This window comes from Grampus griseus, assembly GCF_964374135.1.
Source record: "Grampus griseus genome assembly, chromosome: 1".
Taxonomy (NCBI): Eukaryota; Metazoa; Chordata; class Mammalia; order Artiodactyla; family Delphinidae; genus Grampus; species Grampus griseus.
In genome coordinates, this window is record NC_139017.1 from 123,071,830 (window position 1) to 123,093,357 (window position 21,528).

Below are 21,528 nucleotides of genomic sequence, written 5' to 3' on the forward strand. Positions count from 1 at the left end.
TTTGCATCTTTGATTTAGGGAAGGGGAAGGGAAGAGGGCTGGAAAGTCTCTCCTGTATCATCTGTGGTTTCCTAGTGGTGGCTGTCAGTGATAATGGCTCCAATTACTATTTACTTTCAATAATGAACATGGGTCCCAACAAGAGGGCTTTCTGATGGTTCTTAATAACTCTTAGAGGCTACTTCCTTTGGTAGCTCCAAGCCAACATCAGCTCTGTAACAATGGCTGCTAGAGTCTAGTTACTGGCTTATGGCATTTCTGAGTGTGTTTCTCTAATGTTTTGCACCTCATCACCAGCTCTCATGTTCCTTAGTGGCTTGACAGCACAGTGGTTTTCCCTTAGCACCACCTCTAGAGGGCATCTCACAACAGAGCTAAGTATTGCAGTCCTTTCCAAAGAACGCAAGTCTTTTCTCCTATCAGACACCAGTAACTGGGTGTGCTTGAGACAGACACAGACACAATGGACTCATGTATCACAGAGGGACCCCCATAGGTTTGAACCAAAGCTAATGTGGAGAGCACTGGCTGGATGCTACAAATAGGCCTGACCTTTTGCCATTTCACGTTTCTTCCCCAGTTTTTAAACCAGTCTTCATATAAGTCATAAATGAAGTTTTTCCAAAAGTACCCATAATGGGTTTTTTAAAAGTTTTACTTTTCGCAAGTAATTTTGAAAATGGATGAGTATAGAAGGTTTTTCACAGTGTTAAAATCTGACCGGGTCTTATTGGTTACCTAGTCTCTGCACCTCTGGACATAAACCTTGAAGGACTCAAGATTCCTTGAAAGTTAGTCTACAAGGCCAACATTTCACATTCTAACTTTAGAGGAGAAAGGAACTTTATATGGCTTTTTAATGATGAAGGTGAATGACTGTGACAGTCTCAGCTATTGTAAATGTAGACACCAAAATAGAACTTGTCTTAAGGGAATTACAACTTCAATTTGTGAAATATGCTTTTCTTTAAAATTCTGAAAAAACTTGGCTCTAGCTGATGCTAAGAAATTGGTTTCTAGGAAGGCCATATCTCAGATAAAAATTGCATACAATTACAATTCAGAACACATTGGTTATATATTATAGAATATGGTATCATATGCTTTCATATAATTATAAAAGTTCAAAGAGCGTTTCTGGAGAAAAAAATGACCCATAAAGCTAGCAAACACAGCCATAGATTCAATAGCTTGCAAGGGGAAACTTTTTTTTTTTGGTCAAATATTGGCAAATAATTTCTTTTCATGAATTGAGCAAGGTTAATATTAAGCTATGATGCAGCTCACAGAAGCAGCATTACACATACACAGTAGACTGTGTTTACTTAATCCCTGTGATTATTAGAAGACACATCAAGAATAAAGGTGTTTCAATAGCTTTACTCTCTATGAGTCAAAGTGTGAAAACAAAATAATTTAAGGTTAATTGCTGAGAGACAAATCTTGAGCTTTGAACAATTTGCTACCTTAAAAACAGGAATTTATATGCAGCAAGTGAAGAGATTTATCCCATGACCATTAGAAACTAAAGGAGAGGGAAGAGGAAGGAAAGGAGAGAAAGAGAAAAAAAGGAGGGCATTGGCAGCTACATATGATGATTCAGTGTATGACTGAACTTTAGCTGACAAAACAATGAAATGTAAAATCCATAAAAAATGAACAGAAAGAAGAATTGTTTTAGAAACCTGAAAAAGTTGAGCCTCAAAAGACAGAGATACAAATTATACAACTGACCAAAGTTCTCTAAAAATTTCACAAAAATCTTATGCACAGATGTTTAAAGGAATTGAAAATTCTCTTTCATTAATTTTAAAATAAAGAAATATTAAAACAAAAATCACTTGGTTGCATTTGTAAAAAATAGAACTACCATATGACCCAGCAATCCCACTACTGGGCATATACCCTGAGAAAACCATAATTCAAAAAGGGATGTACCACAATGTTCATTGTGGCACTATTTACGACAGCCAGGACATGGAAGCAATCTAAATGTCCATTGACAGATGAATGGATAAAGAAGATGTGGCACATATACACAATGGAATATTACTCAGCCATAAAAAGAAACAAAATTGAGTTATTTGTAGTGAGGTGGATGGACCTAGAGTTTGTCATACGGAGTAAGTCAGAAAGAGAAAAACAAATACCATATGCTAACACATATATATGGAATCTTAAAAAAATAATGGTACTGATGAACCTAGTGGCAGGGCAGGAATAAAGACATAGACATAGAGAATGGACTTGAGGACACAGCGAGGTGGGGAGGGGGAAGCTGGGGTGAAGTGAGAGTAGCATCGACTTATATACACTACCTAATGTAAAATAGTTAGCTAGTGGGAAGCAGCAGCATAGCACAGGGAGATCAGCTCGGGACTTTGCAATGACCTAGAGGGGTGGGATAGGGAGGATGGGAGGGAGACACAAGAGGGAGGGGATATGGGGATATATGTATGCATATGACTGATGCACTTTGTTGTACAACAGAAACACAGTATTGTGAAGCAATTATACTCCAATAAGGATCTATTAAAAAAAATAATGCATTGGAGCAACAGGAGACTATTTAAACCCATAGAAATTGGCTATGTGATTACAAATATCTTAGTAACAACGTAATGGTGTGATTCTAACAGAAAAAATACACTTGCACCATTCTTTTATGTCATTGTAAAGCTTTGTTTAGTAGCCAAAAAGAAAAATGTATATAAACATATAGTTTTCAAGATACTGCCCTTATGACTTGATAAAAACAACCAAGAAGTAAGCAGTTTATTTCCTTTTATCTGAGATTCCTGTTAGAAATGACAAATTGACTACAAAAAATTGATCTTCTTTTTTTTAGTAGTTTGGTGCTGATCACCAGGCACTACTCTCTTTTGGGGAATTTGAATATAAGAGTTGAAATTATGTTTGGCTTTGATTACTTTATACAGGCGTACCTTGTTTCACTGTGCTTCACTTTATTGCACTTTGCAGGCAATGTAGTTTTAAAATTGAAGGTTTGTGGCAACTCTCTGTCAAGCAAGTCTATCACCACCATTTTTCCAACAACGTTTGCTCACTTCATGTTTCTGTGTCACATTTTGGTGACTCTTGCAATATTTCAAACTTTTTCATTATTATTCTATTTGTTATGGTGGTCTGTGATCAGTGATCTTTGATGTTATTACTACGACTCGCTGAAGACTTAGATGATGGTTAGCATTTTTAGCAATAAAGTATTTTTGAATTAAGGTATCTACATTTTTTTAGACATAATGCTATTGCACACTTAACAGACTACAATATAGTGTAAACATAAGTTTTAAATGCACTGGGAAACCAAAAATTTCGAGAGACTTGCTTTATTGCAATATTCATCCTATTGCAGTGGCCTGGAAACAAACCCCAATATCTCTGAGGTATTCCTGTTAGGAATTATAATTGTAATTTTCCTTTTATTGATTGCTTCAGTATTGCAATTATTCCTTAACAGTTAAAAATCTCTGGGAGTCCGTGTATTGTTGACTGAACGTACATTTTCTTCCTGTTTATTTCTTGGTAAAATTCTTAAGCTTAAAAAAAGAATTTTCTTTCATTTGATTTTCATATTTTCATTTAAAAGTAAATGATCACACTCTTCCACATAATGTCTTTCCAGATTTCTTGCCTCTTTGGGAAAAATAGGTGAAATATTTTTCATTTCTTTTACTTTATGAATTCTTTAAAGCCTGTATTTAATATAAGACCTCAACTGGTGGTCAATATATGGATTGCTGAACTTCATACAGTTTACTGATTTGATCAGAGTTCCTACTGGCTTTTCGTCTCAGCTTTTTTTTTTCTTCTTTTAAATTAATTTTTGGCTGAGTTGGGTCTTTGTTGCTGTGCGCAAGCTTTTCTCTAGTTGTGGTGCGCAGGCTTCTAATTACGGTGGCTTCTCTTGTTGTGGAGCATGGGCTCTAGGTACGCGGGCTCAGTAGTTACGGCTCGCGGGCTCTAGAGCACAGGCTCAGTAGTTGCACGGGCTTAGTTGCTCCATGGCATGTGGAATCTTCCCAGACCAGGGATTGAATCCGTGTCCCCTGCATTGGCGGGCAGATTCTTAACCACTGCGCCACCAGGGAAGTCCTCTTCTCAGCTTTATACATAGCATAAAATAGTAGACGCCATTAAAAAAAGAGTGGGTAACTGTAGGTGGCTGTGGCGTCTCCTTCCTAGGTACTACTAAAATAGTATCAGTAATCAGCTTTCTGATTATAATCCCTGCAGTCTTCCTCAAAGCCCCTTCAGCTGTCAAATTTTTTGACACTATCTACAACACTTCAAAATAATGGATTGAAAAGTGAAGAATTCAGTCAAAGCTTTTTTGTCACTTATGCTAAAATAAGGTTTTTAAAGTGAAAAATTATTGTATTGTAAACTACATTCAGTCAAACTATGATTCTTTTAGATAAAATATGGTTTTATGTAGAGTAGACCATACTAGAAGTATTGCTTAGGGCTGGCGGTGAAATCAGGAGGTCAAAAAGGCCAGTGACAAATGTCCAGAGGACACTCTAGTTGTGGATTCCTGACACATTGACTGACAAAGTGGCTCTTAGGCCACGGCTGTGCATTGGCAGTGTGGGGTAGAGTGAAAAAGGAGGTTTTCTTCCCTCACTTTTTAGTCTCTGTATTTCTATATTATTTGAATTTTTATAGTGAGAGTGTTTTCATTTCTTACCTGTATAATTTTTTAAGAGATATAAGTTAAAGAAAAAAGACGTTGCAGTTGTACATATGTGAGACTAAGAACATATTATGATTTTAAAGGATGATTATGTCGATTATGTTGAGAATGCCCTAGTTCACAATCAGTAGGAGGTACCTAAGTAAAAGTGGTTCTCGATTCTTTGTCTCTTTCACCACTCTCACATTATGGCTCAGAGATGGACACCTTCAGAGAACTGAAACCGCCCCAGCTGATGTGTGCAAATCATACAAAACCCAACATATTGTAGGGTCTTCTTGCAGTATAGGAATAAGCAAATCTTGTACCTTAGTCTACATATCCTACTAAATTAGTCACAGAGTCAAGGTGGAAACATTTTTTTTGAAGTAGAGAATAGGATGAATGTATGATTTTTCTCTCTCAATAAACACACAGACCTTGGTATACCTCAATAAACAAAGAGAAACACAAATTTAAGATATGATTTTTCTTTAATCACTTTACTGTTTACTCCAACACTTCCTATTTTCTATTAATAAATGTTCTTGGAGGTTAAATGATAGTGCCTTGTTATGGGAATGTGGTTTGTGTATGGTGATGGGGTTTGATCCAGTAGGTTTCAAAAATGGGAAATAATTTCTACTGCATTATACTTAAAAAATAGAATTGGTTACTAAGATCATGTATCGCTATGTTAATTATATTGTAAGGATGATTGCAATTAAACAAATGCATATTTATAATTTTGTACCTTATACAGTAATCGTAAACAGTTACTACTTGTTTACTGCTTAATGTAACTCTGAATTTATTAACAATATATATTTTAAAAATACACACACACACACACACACATATATATATATATATATATATATATATATATACATTTTAAAATAACACAGTCTAAATTCTGATCTAGTAGTCCAACTTTCCAGCATAGTTCTAACACCTTCAGGTTAACTTGGTGTCTGGAAATCTATTCTCATCTGTTTATGGTTTTCCTTCAACTCATTCAAAGGATCTTAGGGAGGATTTAAGGATTTAAGTTGGAACTTACAGAAGTTGAGAATAAACTCTTTGAGTTCTCATGATTTCCTTCACACACCCAAAAGAGAAAAATGACACAATAAAAGTGTTTTGCAGTTACTTGGGTTTCCTTCTCAGTTGTCTTTGATTTCTCCGATCTTACCTATTGTTACCTAAAATTTTTTCCCATCTAAGTGTGTTGCCTCCAAACTTCCCGCTCCTTCTGATCAACATCATTTTCTAAACCACTTTCTTTCGCTGCCAAAGAACATAGATTTGGCTCAATTAGTGATTACTATCTCTTAGAGAGACTAAGACTATATTTGTAGAATATAGCAGTCTTTTTTTTTAAAGAAAAAACTTAATCAGAAAAATTACAAGTATTTAAAAGCAGATTTAATGGGTCTCATTGAAAAAACTATGACACAGCAAATTTCAGGATCCACACTGAAGTATCAGTTGCTTTGGCATTCCCTCTCAGTTAGATGCCATGGTTGAAAGCACTCAGGCAGTACTTCTCATAGAGGAGCATATCAGAATTGCTGGTACTAAAGTACTTTTAGTTTGAAAGATGAAGAACATCCATTGTTTTCATAGTTGCATAATGGACACTTTTGGGGACCTGCCCAGATTCCCTTCATCAGATTGGTGCTCTCATCCTGCAGGTGCTGCTGACAGCTCACATCTAACCCATCTTTTGAAAATTACCCTGACTGGAGCTTCCTTTCTGGGAAATGCTGGGAAGGTTATGCTCCTTCCCATGTAGTTAATGACTGATACCAGGGTACAAAAAGCTGTTACCCTCCTCAAGGTGAGACAACTCTGTGGTACCATTCATGCTCCAGAGCACCCTGTACCCTGTACCATCCAGTTTCCACTAAGTCCACATCTTTGTGGATTTCCACTTTCTTCACCTGCCCTATCCTGCATCCCTTATTCTCACATAGATTTCACCGGACAGCAATTCTTCAATTAACTACTTGCACAAAAGTCTTCATCTCTGGTTCTGCATTTTGGGCAGCTGGCTTTAGACAAATATAAACTATAAAAATTAAAGCTCTGCAGTATCTTCTTGCCTGGAAGGGATACGTAGATTCTATATTTTGCTTACTAGCGATTCTTTGGAACCCAGTACCAGGAGATAAAATGCACCTCTGCTCCCCAAGCATAGAGCAACTTTGGGGGTAGATTGGAGGAAAAATGGATAATATTGTTATTAAATATGTATTATTGAGATACATCTCAAATGTTATATAGATAAATTTTAAAAAAGCTAAACAATACTGCTACAGGCAGAGACATGGAAGTTATTACTTTTTAATTTATTTTTGTTTTATTTCTATTAATCTGGATTCACAATATTTTCAAGAATTCTAGTTGGTTATAACATTTTCAAGCAGAAACTAGAAATACTACGGAGGTCCCTGCAATACCACTTAAAACTTGTGGTAGTAACTTTATAAATGGAATATGAAAGATTTCACAGGTTTCCCAAAGATCTTTTGGACCCTCAGTAATTAACTTTCTCTCATTGTTGGATCTGTCAATTCTTGTTAGTTATTACCTAAAATATTATTTATGAACTAATTTTAAGTGCTTTCACTTTTTGATTGAGAAGTCTCTGACATTTTTCCATCAAATAGCAACAAACTTTAAAAGTCCCAAATCCTTTCCCACACCATTTTCTGTCTCCTTATTTAGCTTATTTTGTTCCATGCTAAATGGCTGAAATGATGCAGCAGAGAGAACATAGATAATATTTAACTCTAGCAACTAATATATCTGGCTATGTACTTGGACTTTAATTTTATTGAAAATTGTTTTACTGATTGTTAAAAATATCACAAAGTGATAGCAATCTCAATTCTAGTGACTTTCCAAATATATTGTTGAATAAAAATGTCCCAATCAATGTTCTTATTTAAAATGGTACTTTTAAATCGCCTTATTTTTTCATATGTATGATGGAATGATATTTTCTTAAAGAACCAAGTCTGTGTTGAGTTATATTTTATTATATCTTTTCACAAGCTGAAATCTTATATGTCTTCTTTATAATATAATGTCTTGATACTGAAATTATCCAATTGGCTAAAGCACACTGCCATGCCTTCTTAAAAGGCCTCATATAGGTGGTCATACCTATAGGAATCCTATTAATAGGAGATTGCAAAGACTGCATTTCTATCAATATTTCTGAAGAGATTCAGGTTTTTTTTCAACATACAAGACAGAACAGAACAGGCAAAAATGCATTTTTCATTAAAAAAATTCTTGCTTTTAAAGTTCTCAAACAACCAAGTGGCATTCTGAACCTCAAACTGCAGTGTGACTAAGATGCAGCTGAAGTAATTGTGTTGTAAAATAATTTATTTATTTTTAAAAATCCAGTTTTATATGTAAATTATATACATTTATATTATATCTATTCCTTGCTCCTGAATGTTACTTTCACATAACTAATAGATTCTCCAAATTACTTTGCATTACATAATCACTTGAAGTAGAATTAAAGATGGGACAGATATATAAATTATATTATAAAATTAATTTAGAAATATATAAAATAAATCACTTTTGTCTAGGAGTTGTATAAAATGAAGGAAATATTATATGTAGTTTAATGTTTATATAGTAAATATAAATCATATGCTGTGTGGAGTTCTAGACAAATGTGTTTGCTATTCCTGATTTTTATATCCATGGAGATTACATGATGAGGTATAGACATAGGGTATGCAACTTTTTCATAAGTCAAGAGCATATCTTTTGCAACTTTTTATTTATGAATCACCCAGTGTCATGAGGCTGAACAAATCCAGAAAATTATTCTTGTGCATTTTCGAATTTGCTACTGCCAAGCATGCCTCTGGGTATTGCTATTCCCAGGTAAAGATGTCAAATAAATGCTTTGGATCTGCACATCTAACCTTTCTTCTCTTCGTAATATTAATCATATAAAAACTTTTATTTGATGCAATACTCGTCTCCACACAAATTTTCTTCTAGGGTTGGAAGGTGGGATGTAAATAGGAGGGAGGATGTTTGGCATCTGGAATCAATTTTTTAGAATTTATATAGAATTAGATATAGTAATTTATTCTGAAATTCCAGAACATTTATTGGTGATTATAGTATTTTACATTTGCCATGCCTATAATATTCTTCCTTGGCTTGGAATTTTACCTGTACCATGGGCAAATTAAGGCATTAAAAAAAAAAAGGATTGTTTCTTCTATCATTTATGTGTGTACATGCCAATTGCCCAAATCAGTGGAAATATGGGTAGGCTCTCTGGCCTCTGCTCAGCATGAGTGTTTATGATAAAACTGTGGAGAATAAGTGATTCTTTGGTCCCAATATCCTAGTATGTATATTTCCTGATCTCAAGTGATTTGAGGATATTCATAATACAGCTTCCATTTTGATCCTGTGACTAGGTGATTGTTCATGGCATTGTTCAGTGCTGTACCTTTACAGTATATAGAGAAAGAGGCTATGAGTTCTTGTTAATATCTTTAAACTCCAGAAGCTTAGTCCTTCCTTCTAAAATGAGGCAAGGAGGGATATCAGTCCCTGAATGATGAACTGTGTGAATACATCATTAAAAATTCATTTATTTTCAGAGTCTCGGGCTGCCTTATGAAGTCACACAACATGATATCAGTCATCCATTAATCCAGTCTCTTCTTCCTAACAACATCTCGTGGAAACTGTATTGGTATATTACTTAAATTTTGTAATCATGAATTATTATTTTATGAACATTTAAATATAGGGAAAGATTATTGTGGTTTGTTCCATTGGCAGGATCTCCACTGTAGAAATACCTTAGTCCAAAAGTTATACAAATGCTTAGCAATCTAAGGTATACAGTATGCTTCTAATTATCTAAGTTCAATAGAGAATACATGCTGACTTCCAAGGACTTGAAACAAATATCTAGACTATAACTAACTACAGTGTTCTGTAACACTTTCAGTATTAGATTATTATGTTAGTCTCAACTCTACAGGGTATAAATTTGTCATGTGGCTCTTCGGCTAAGTGGTATTTGCAGATAGAGGTATGTATCATAGTGCTTGTTAAGAGAAAAGGATTTGGAATCAGATCAATTTGGGTTCAAATCTTATCTGCCACAGGTCAGCTAAATGACCTTGGGCAAGTTAATTAACCACTCCGGGCCTCAACAAAATGGGGAATAATAATACTCAACTAACACAAGTTGCTAAGGAGAAAAGTTCATGTATATAAAGAGCCTAATACAGTGACCAGCACATTACAGATACTCAGTAAAAGTCTATACTTTTATTATTATCATCAGATTTGTTGGATCAAAATCTTTTATCTCTCTGGAGCATCATGCCATCTTGACAGCAATGTTTTTCTATAATAATAAACCAGATAATGGTTCCATCCACTTCACAGGGAGGGCAAAGGCAAGCATTATATGACGGCTTTTTCATCTGGTTTTCTACAGTTTTCTCTTTCCAAGTATGTAAAAGCAGTTTTCACCTGGCAGTGAACCCAAAATAATGAACTCCATGATGAGTGAGTTGGGTTGTTCAACTACTAAACACTGTTCTGACAATGATATGAACTGCAGGACTAATTGTGCTCCATCCATTTAACCTAAGGAGACCATAATCAGACTACCTTGGCGTCTTCGAGAAGAGTTAAATTTGCAAGACCAGATGATGTTCTAAGCTCTCAAAGTCTGGTACAAAACAGTCTTTATATCTTAATCCTCAATTCTCCCTAAAGCCTCAGTTAACTTTTGGGCTGTACCAAGAGTTTTTCTGCAATAGTCTCACACTACCGCAGAACCTAAATTGGAACTTCTGCCAGACTGAACAACACAACTCACTTTTGTCCCAGTTTCATACTCTCAGCCCTTAGGGATGACTGCTTCATGCTTTTCCTATCTGGCTGTAAACCAGGTAATCAGTTTGGATGCTATTTCACTTTAGTCCTTGGCATTTGGCTGAAACAGTGGCTCCTAGCAATCATAATGAAAAGAATGGAACAAATCTACTGACTATTTTAGTACAGAAAGTCTTCAATGACTCTAAGACATTCAGATATCTTGGATACTTAGAATTTTGAGTGTCATTACAAAACACTTAAACATTAATGAACAGTAGGTAAAATAATATAGTATGCTCGAAAGACTGCTTCTAACCCATGACTTGTTTATTGGAAGGGGATATGTATCATATTAAAGTTTAAGATTTTGCATGACTAGAACTCCTTATAAAGAAAGCATCAACCTCTGACCCAGGTTGAATTAAAACACCTGTTTATTTTGGTTCTCCTCACCCCTCCTCACAGCTGTAAATTAGCCAATTTATGATAAAATTGTCCTTCAACATTGGAGAGAAGAGTATTTTTAAAGTTCATTTTCATTTTCTTACTGTTTGATATTTTTAGGTTGATATAGGCACTGGATCCCACTCTAAATTTTATGCAACCTCTACAAGAATGGGGCACTGGGGATAAAAAAATGCAACTGAATTTCCTCGAGATTAATCCCTTTCCTTGTGAGTGGATTAAATTCTTATAGAAATTGTCAAAGCCAATGTCTTTAGATCTCCTCAACACTTTTAACTAAGTATCTACCATATGTTTGGTGTGGTCAGTAAATTAAGAGCAGTCTGAGTCTTCTGTAGATTTGGAACTTTTAATTACTCTGATCAATTTTGCTGTAATAGAGATTCACTTTTCAGATTTTAAGTGTTTTAGAAAGTAATCAGGCAAAGAAAAGTGCTTTTGAGGGGAATATTTCAATGGGTAGATTATATAATTCAAGCTCTATATCTGTTGCATTTAACCAAAAGAGAAATTATAAGATCATAGAAATAGTTCAGTCTCACTAGAGTCATCAAAATGTTACAATGAAAAATTAAATGAATAGTTATAAAGTGTTCATATTTCATCACAGTGGAAGAATTACAGGCAATGATTTGAAAGCCTCACACCTGCTATCCCCTTCAGTTGAAAATAAAAGCAGAAAAGTAACAGCATTCAGACATCTTGACTATTTAGCAACTTGTGCATCTTTAATTGAAAAATATCTATTACCCTGTGCCTTCCAAAAATATAGTGAAAAGATATATCTGCTGGTGAGATAGGAGAGGAAAACATGTCTTTTGAATTTCAACTATCTTATGAATGATAAGTTTGTTACCTTTTCATTGAAAGAACTTATGGAAGAGATGTAAAACCAGAGACAAAAAGAGGAGTCAAGATGAATAAGACAATAATTTGAGGCTTTTAAAAATACCATCATATGTTTCTGATAATTTTGACTTTTCATGCTTTTTGTCTTAAGATATATTAATAATTTATTAAAATTCAGTAAACACTTGGTCTTACTAAGCCATGAATATTTAAATTCTACTAAATCAATGATTATCCTCAACATCATTTCAAAAAGGAAATGTAGTAGTTACTTATACACAGACATTTCTAACTGGAATTTCCCTAATTATATAGGGTTGCTTCATATACATTCCTTATATATGAATACCTGCTCCAATCAGTTAACCAAATAAATTCTTATCTATGGCAACTGGGGATTCCTTTCTACTCCTTTCCATCCAAATAGTCCAACCTCTTTCTTTCTTCTTCTTCAGAAAGGAAAGGAAGAAGGCATAACTAATGGTAGGAAACAAAAAGATTGGGAAGAAGTAGAGGAAAATAAGGGATTAAAGGCTATGGAAATCTCCAAAGTAGGGGCATCCAAATTTTTTCAGAAATAGGTCTTTAATCAGAAACTGATGTGTGGGTGATTTTTACAATAGTGGTAAATTGAAAGGATCCGCACCACTTTGTGACTCAAAGGTTAAGTCGAGAGCCTGAGGAGGTTTTATTCATATCTAATTTCTGTCTTTCTTCATCATCCCAAAGTTTTATGATGTCACTTAATGCAATTAAATTTGATGCGGTCAAAAGCAGACAGTTTCAATGATCATCAAATTATAATCACTAATTGTTTAAAAGCTGAGAGTATTAAACCCTGATGGCAGAAGGCAGGTTACATAGCTCAGGGTACATTTTTTTGCTTAAAAAAGTCAAGTGGTCCACAATGGGATCAGACAGGCCAGATGTGAACATATGCAGCATGGTGGATATTCAGCAACGTTTGAGGTTAGAGTTGGGGATGGTGGTGAACCATTACCCATGATTTGACAGACAGGGGTGAGCATAAGAGGAGGACCTGATTCCTCTGCTGTGGCTAACACTGATTTTCTCACAGAATATTTGTTTCCCATGGTCTTTCATTTCTACAATTCTATTAGTGAAATACTTTACAAACATGATGGATTAAAGAGATGGCAATCAGCTGGCCCTGGCGTTGAATCATTATTTATTCATTCTGTTACTATGAGAAAACTTTTTCCCAAATCAGTGATCCACAAATAAAATTTTGGAAAAAACTTGTTAGAAATTGCCTATATAGCTTCCTTTACAAATATATACAACTGTGAACAAAACAAAAAGCAAAAACAAGCCACTTTCTATTCAAAGAGAATGCTTAAATTTATTTTTTCTCATTCATAGGATTTGTCAAGCACTGTAGTGAATTCTTTTTTCCCTTTGCTGAAAAAGTTTCTAATTGGCTTCATAGTTAGCCAGCCTATTAAAGCACAGTAAAACCAAAAAATTGAAAAAAAAATTTTTTGCTGCAGTAGAATATAGTGTTTTTCTAGTTAAAATTGCCAATAAGAAATTCAGTTCTTACCTTGTCAGAAGGTTTAAATGGATTTCCTTGTCCACTAATTCCACCACTGATACTAAATCCAAGGCCAGGATTCTTTTCTATTCTCACACAAAACTATGCAAAAAAGATATAAAAAGGTAATCAAATACATAGGAAAGCTAAATATCTTCAAATAACTGTATCCCAATAGAAAATAATCACATTTCACTTAAGTTCTCAGGGTTAGCCTATGTTAACTTGGTATATAAAAGACAGTATAAATTCTGACAAAATAGTGTTTCTATAAGCATCAGTTATAATTGGAACTAACAAAATTACCTGAACAAGCAGACATGAGTAAATATTTATTCGTTACCTGTGCAGGACTAAATTTTGATTAGCAGTTTTTAAAACTTAGAAAACCCCTTAAAAAAAAAGATTGTACATTATTTTAATTATCTACTTTAAACGTACATATAGTCTGACTAATTAGAAAGGACTGTATGAATAAGTGAAAGAAAATTTGCAAATGTAGAGTGAGGGAAAAGATGGCTATTTGATTAATTAGTTGATTAATTATTTACACATCTTTATTGGAGTATAATTGCTTTACATGTTGTGTTAGTTTCTGCTGTATAACAAAGTGAATCAGCTATACGTATACATATATCCCCATATCCCCTCCCTCTTCCGTCTCCCTCCCACTCTCCCTAGCCCACTCCTCTAGGGGGTCACAAAGCACTGAGCTGATCTCCCTGTGCTATGCAGCTGCTTCCCATTAGCTAGCTTCCCATTAGCTAACTATTTTACATATGGTAATGTATATATGTCAATGCTACTCTCACACTTCGCTCCAGCTTACCCTTCCCGCTCCTTGTGTCCTCAAGTCCATTGTCTATGTTTGCATCTTTACTCCTGTCCTGCCCCTAGGTTCGTCAGAACTAATTTTTTTTTTTAGATTCCATATGTATGTGTTAGCATACGGTATTTGTTTTTCTCTTCCTGACTTACTTCACTCTGTATGACAGACTCTAGGTCCATCCACCTCACTACAAATAACTCAATTTCGTTTATTTTTATGGCTGAGTAATATTCCGTTGAATATATGTGCCACATCTTCTTTATCCATTCATTTGTTGATGGACACTTAGGTTTCTTCCATGTCCTGGCTATTGTAAATCGTGCTGCAATGAACATTGTGGTACATATGGTTTTCTCTGGGTATATGTCCAGTAGTGGGATTGCTGGGTCATATGGTAGTTCTATTTTTAGTTTTGTAAGGAACCTCCATACTGTTGTCCATAGGGGCTGTATTGATTTACATTCCCACCAATAGTGCAAGAGTGTTCCCTTTTCTCCACACCCTCTCCAGCATTTATTGTTTGTAGATTTTTTGATGATGGCCATTATGACTGGTGTCAGGTGATACCTCATTGTAGTTTTGATTTGCATTTCCCTAATGATTAATGATGTTGAGCTTCCGTTCATGTGTTTGTTGGCAATCTGTATATTTTCTTTGGAGAAATGTCGATTTAGGTCTTCTGTTCATTTTTGGATTGGGTTGTTTTTTTGAAATTGAGCTGCATGAGCTGCTTGTAAATTTTGGAGATTAATCCTTTGTCAGGTGCTTCATTTGCAAATATTTTCTCCCATTCTGAGGGTTGTCTTTTGGTCATGTTTATGGTTTCCTTTGCTGTGCAAAAGCTTTTAAGTTTCATTAGGTCCCATTGTTTATTTTTGTTTTTATTTCCATTTCTCTAGGAGGTGGTCAAAAAGGATGTTGCTGTGATTTATGTCATAGAGTGTTCTGCCTCTGTTTTCCTCTAAGAGTTTGACAGTGTCTGGCCTTACATTTAGGTCTTTAATCCATTTTGAGTTTATTTTTGTGTATGGTGTTAGGAAGTGTTCTAATTTCATTCTTTTACATGTAGCTGCTAAGTTTTCCCAGCACCACTTATTGAAGAGGCTGTCTTTTCTCCACTGTATATTCTTGCCTCCTTTATCAAAGACAAGGTGACCATATGTGTGTGGGTTTATCTCTGGGCATTCTATCCTTTTCCATTGATCTATATTTCTGTTTTTGTGCCAGTACCATACTGTCTTGATTACTGTGCTTTGTAGTATAGTCTGAAGTCTGGGAGTCTGATTCCTCCAGCTCCATTTTTCTTTCCCAAGATTGCTTCAGCTATTCAGGGTCTTTTTTGTTTCCACACAAATTGTGAAATTTTTTGCTCTAGTTCTGTGAAAAATGACATTGGTAGTTTGATAGGAATTGCATTGAACCTGTAGATTGCTTTGGGTAGTATAGTCATTTTCACAATATTGATTCTTCCAGTCCAAGAACATGGTATATCTCTCCATCTGTTTGTATCATCTTTAATTTCTTTCATCAGTGTCTTATAGTTTTCTGCATACAGGTCTTTTGCCTCCTTAGGTAGGTTTACTCCTAGGTATTTTATTCTTTTTATTGCAGTGGTAAATGGGAGTGTTTCCTTAGTTTCTCTTTCAGATTTTTCATCATTAGTGTAGAGGAATGCAAGAGATTTCTTTTTATATATATATACATTTATTTATTTATTTTTAAATTTTTGGCTGTGTTGGGTCTTTGTTGCTGTGTGTGGGCTTTCTCTAGTTGTGGTGAGCAGGGCTACTCTTTGTTGCAGTGTGCAGACTTCTCATTGTCATGGCTGCTCTTGTTGTGCAGCACGGGCTCTAGGCACACAGGCTTCAATAGCTGTGGCCCATGGGCTCAGTAGTTGTGGCTTGCGGGCCCTAGAGCTCAAGCTCAGTAGTTGTGGCGCACGGGCTTATTTGCTCCATGGCATGTGGGAATTCCTGGGCCAGGGCTCGAATCTGTGTCCTGTGCATTGGTAGGCAGATTCTAAACCACTGCACCACCAGAGAAGCCCAAATATAAGAGATTTCTGTGCATTAATTTTGTATCCTGCTGCTTTACCAAATTCATTGATTAACTCTGTAGCTTTCTGGTAGCATCTTTAGGATTCTCTATGTATAGTATCATATCTTCTTCAAATAGTGACAGCTTTACTTCTTCTCTTCTGATTTGGATTCCTTTTATTTCTTCTTCTTCTCTGATTGCCATGGCTAAAACCTCTGAAACTATGTTGAATAATAGTGGTGAGAGTGGGCAACCTTGTCTTATTCCTGATCTTAGTGGAAATGGTTTCAGTTTTTCACCATTCAGAAAGATGTTGGCTGTGGGTTTGTCATATATGGCCTTTATTATGTTCAGGTAATTTCCCTCTATGCCTACTTTCTGGAGAGTTTTTATCATAAATAGGTGTTGAATTTTGTCGAAAGCTTTCTCTGCATCTGTTGAGATTATTCTATGGCTTTTATCCTTCAGTTTGTTAATATGGTGTATCACATTGATTGATTTGCATATATTGAAGAATCCTTGCATTCCTGGGATAAACCCCATTGATCATAGTGTTTGATCATTTTAATGTGCTGTTGGATTCCGTTTGCCAGTATTTTGTTGAGGAGTTTTGCATCTATGTTCATCAGAGATATTGGCCTGTAGTTTTCTTTTTTTTTTTTTGCGGTACGCGGGCCTCTCACCGCTGTGACCTCTCCCGTTGCGGAGCACAGGCTCTGGACGCACAGGCTCAGCGGCCATGGCTCATGGGCCCAGCCACTCCGCGGCATGTGGGATCTTCCTGGACCAGAGCACGAACCCGTGTCCCCTGCATCGGCAGGCGGACTCTCAACCACTGCGCCACCAGGGAAGCCTATATAGTTTTCTTTTTTTATGACATATTTGTTTGGTTTTGGCATCAGGGTGACGGTGGCCTTGTAGAATGAGTTTGGCGGTGTTCCCCCCTCTGCTAATATTTTGGAAGAGTTTGAGAAGGATAGGTGTTAGCTCTTCTCTAAATGATAGAATTTGCCTGTGAAGCCATCTGGTCCTAGGGTTTTGTTTGTTGGAAGATTTTTAATCACAGTTTTAATTTCAGTGCTTGTGATTGCTCTGTTTATATTTTCTATTTCTTCTTGGTTCAGTCTTGGAAGGTTGTTTTTTTCTAAGAATTTGTCCATTTCTTCCAGGTTGTCCATTGTATTGGCATAGAGTTGCTTGTAGTAATCTCTCACGATCCTTTGTATTTCTGCAGTGCCAGTTGTTACTTCTCCATTTTTATTTCTAATTCTGTTGATTTGAGTCTTCTCACTTTTTTTCTTGATGAGTCTGGCTAATGGTTCATCAATTTTCTTTATCGTCTCAAAGAACCAGCTATTATTTTTATTGATCTTTGTTATCATTTCCTTCTTTTCTTTTTCATATATTTCTGACCTGATCTTTATGATTTCTTTCCTTCTGCTAATTTTGGGGGGTTTTTTGTTCTTCGTTCTCTAATTGCTTTAGATGTAAGTTAGGTTGTTTATTTGAGATGTTTTTTGTTTCTTGAGGTAGGAATGTATTGCTATAAACTTCCCTCTTAGAACTGCTTCTGCTGCACCCCATAGGTTTTGGGTAGTCGTGTTTTCATTGTCATTTTTTTTTAGGTATTTTTTGATTTCCTCTTTGATTTCTTCAGTGATTCCTTGGTTATTTAGTAGCATATTAGTGTTTGTATTTTTTACAGTTTTTTTTTTCCTATAATTAGTATCTAGTCTCCATAGCATTGTGGTCAGAAAAGATACTTTATATGATTTCAATTTTAGTAAATTTACCAAGGCTTGATTTGTGACCCGAGATATCATCTATCCTGGAGAATGCTCCATGAGCACTTGAGATGAAAGTGTATTCTGTTGTTTTTGGATGGAATGGCCTATAAATATCAATTAAGTCCATCTTGTCAATTAAGTCCATCTTGTCATTTAAAGCTTGTGTTTCCTTATTTATTTTCATTTTGGATGATCTGTCCATTGGTGAAAGTGGGATGTTAAAGTCCCCTACTATGATTGTGTTACTGTCGATTTCCCCTTTTATGGCTGTTAGCATTTGACTTATGTATTGAGATGCTTCTATGTTGGGTGCATGTTTACAATTGTTATATCTTCTTCCTGGATTGATCCCTTGATCATTATGTAGTATAGTTCTTTGTCTCTTGTAATAGTCTTTATTTTAAAGTCTATTTTTTCTGATATGAGAATTGCTACTCCAGCTTTCTTTTGATTTCTATTTTCATGGAATATTTTTTCCATCCCCTCATTTTCAGTCTGTATGTGTCCCTAGGTCTGAAGTGGGTCTCTTGTACACAGCATATATATGGGTCTTGTTTTTGTATCCATTCAGCCAGTCTATGTCTTTTGGTTGGAGCATTTAATCCATTTACATTTAAGGTAATTATCAATATGTATGTTCCTATTACCATTTTCTTAATTGTTTTGGGTTTGTTATTGTAGGTCTTTTCCTTCTCTTGTGTTTCCTGCCTAGAGAAGCTCCTTTAGCATTTGTTGTAAAGCTGGTTTGGTGGTGCTGAATTCTCTTAACTTATGCTTGTCTGTAAAGCTTTTAATTTCTCTCTTGAATCTGAATGAGATCCTTGCTGGGTAGAGTAATCTTGGTTGTAGGTTTTTCCCTTTCATCACTTTAAATATGTCCTGCCACTCCCTTCTGGTTTGCAGAGTTTCTGCTGAAAGATCAGCTGTTAACCTTACGGGGATTTCCTTGTATGTTATTTGTTGCTTTTCCCTTGCTGCTTTTAAATTTTTTTCTTTGTATTTAATTTTTTATAGTTTGATTAATGTGTCTTGGTGTGTTTCTCCTTGGATTTATCCTGTATGGGACTCTGCGCTTCCTGGACTTGACTATTTCCTTTCCCATGTTAGGGAAGTTTTCAACTATAATCTCCTCAAATATTTTCTCAGAAACTTTCTTTTCCTCTTCTTCTTCTGGGACCTCTATAATTCGAATGTTGGTGCATTTATGGTAGTTATTTCCACTATTTTTTCTTCCAGGTCACTTATCCTTTCTTCTGCTTCAGTTATTCTGCTATTGATTCCTTCTAGAGAGTTTTTAATTTCATTTATTTTGTTGTTCATCATTGTTTGTTGGCTCTTTAGTTCTTCTAGGTCCTTCTTAATCATTTCTTGTATTTTCTCCATTCTATTTCCAAGACTTTGGATCATCTTTACTATCATTACTCTGATTTTTTTTCAGGTAGACTGTCTATTTCCTCTTCATTTGTTTGGTCTGGTGGGGTTTTACCTTGTTCCTTCATCTGCTGCATGTTTCTCTGTCTTCTCATTTTGTTTAACTTACTGTGTTTGGGACCTCCTTTTTGCAGGCTGCAAGTTCGTATTTCCCATTGTTTTTGGTGTCTGCCCCCAGTGGGTGAGGTTTGGTTCAGTGACTTGTGTAGGATTCCTGGTGGAGGGGACTGGTGCCTGTGTTCAGGTGGGTGGGGCTGGATCATGTCTTTCTGGTGGGTAGGGCTGCATCTGGTGGTGTGTTTTGGGGTGTCTGTGAACTTAGTATCATTTTTTTTGAACTTAGTATCATTTTAGGCAGCCTTTTCTGCTAATGGGTGGGGTTGTGTTCCTGTCTTGCCAGTTGTTTGGCATGGGGCATCCAGCACTGGAGCTTGCTGGCCATTGGGTGGAGCTGGGTCTTAACGTTGAGACAGAGATCTCTGGGAGTGCTCTTGCCGATTGATATTACATGGGGCTGGGAGGTCTCTGGTGGTCCAATGTCCTGAACTTGGCTCTCCCATCTTAGAGGCTCGGGCCTGACATCTGGCCAGAGCACCAAGACCCTGTCAGCCACATGGCTAGGTACATGGGGATTTTCTTGCCTTTTGGGAAGTCTGAGGTCTTCTGCCAGTGGTCAGTAGGTGTTCTGTAGGAGTTGTTCCACATGTAGATGTATTTTTGATGTGTTTGTGGGAAGGAGGGTGATCTCCACCTCTTACTCCTCTGACATCTTGAAGGTCCCCTGATGGCTATTTAATTTAAATCAGTTGTTACTGCTTTCTAGGAAAGTAGAATATTTCATCTTCTTGGTAGATAATTCTATTGTTTAGACATAGCAGGGGTTTTATTGGGTTTGCCAAAAAGTTCATTTGGTTTTTCCGTAAGATCCTAACAGAAAAACCCAAATGAACTTTTTGGACAGCCCAATAGTTTGAGAAAGGGGAGAAGTTTTATCCACAGTTAGAGTGAAGGTGAAACAAAAGAAGAAAGAAATACTCAGTAAAAAGAGTTTTGGGTTTTGGCAGCAGGTTCTCAAGAGGAAGTTAAAAGTGTTAGAGGAAAGAGGAAAACACTGTGAGAAAGAGAGAGGACAAAAATATGGAGAAATTGTGACAGAGAAGAGTCAATAAATATTTAGGACTGTGAAGGCTAATATTCCAGTATTCTGTGCTCTATTACCTCCCCAAACCCCAAATCATCAATGAAATCTGTTAAACGTCAGAGCCTTATGCTTTGCAGTACTGTTGGGAAATGATGGCATTAGGAGTAGGTCCACCTTGGGGTAAGGTTGGAGTAAAGATAACAGCAATTATAAGAATTGATACAGGGACTTCCCTGGTGGTCCAGTGGTTGGGACTCTGTGCTTCCACTGCAGGGGGCACAGGTTTGATCCCTGGTTGGGGAACTAGGATCCTGGATGCCACGTGGCGTGGCCAAAAAAAAAAAAAAGAACTGATACAAGGAACGTAGATCAAAAATTCAGCAGAAGGGAAATCAGTGTCAGGAATGACTTAGAGAAACTATAATAAACCTAGGAATTCTTGATGATCCTGAGCTGGGGATGTGAATGTGTGGGCTGTGGGGAAAATGCTAGTTTTCCATGTAAAGTGGGACGGGGTGACCCCAGATAACTGAAAGACTTGGCACCCCAGAGGTAGCATGCACTTTGGTTACACAAAGGGAAAAAAACAACTTTTATAACTTTTAATTAAAGAATGAGTATTGGAACTAGGGTGAACCAAGTATTACCAGAGATTAGCAGGCAAAAGATTATCAATAAAGAGTTAAGAAAAAAGTCTAAAGAAATACATTAGCATATATTTTGTATTTATATAAATATATATTGGAAATGTTCTTAAAGATGATTGGAAACATTTGCTTTTTTAAGTAGCTCAATGTTTTCCCCAGCAACATCTCCATCTCTACATCTTTATTTTTAAGG

General features: G+C 36.0%; 1 protein-coding gene across 3 annotated transcripts in view; it reads right to left on the reverse strand.

The window, feature by feature from the left end:
* Positions 1 to 21,528, reverse strand: part of LRRC7 (leucine rich repeat containing 7) — a gene marked incomplete at both ends in the record, with an annotated part of 383,893 nt that overhangs the window by 17,067 nt on the left and 345,298 nt on the right. For all 3 annotated transcript variants that reach the window (XM_082676819.1, XM_082676818.1, XM_082676817.1), the window contains one exon: positions 13,473 to 13,565. In XM_082676819.1, the coding sequence (XP_082532945.1) occupies positions 13,473 to 13,565 (93 nt within the window). The remainder of the gene's footprint in view (positions 1 to 13,472; positions 13,566 to 21,528) is intronic.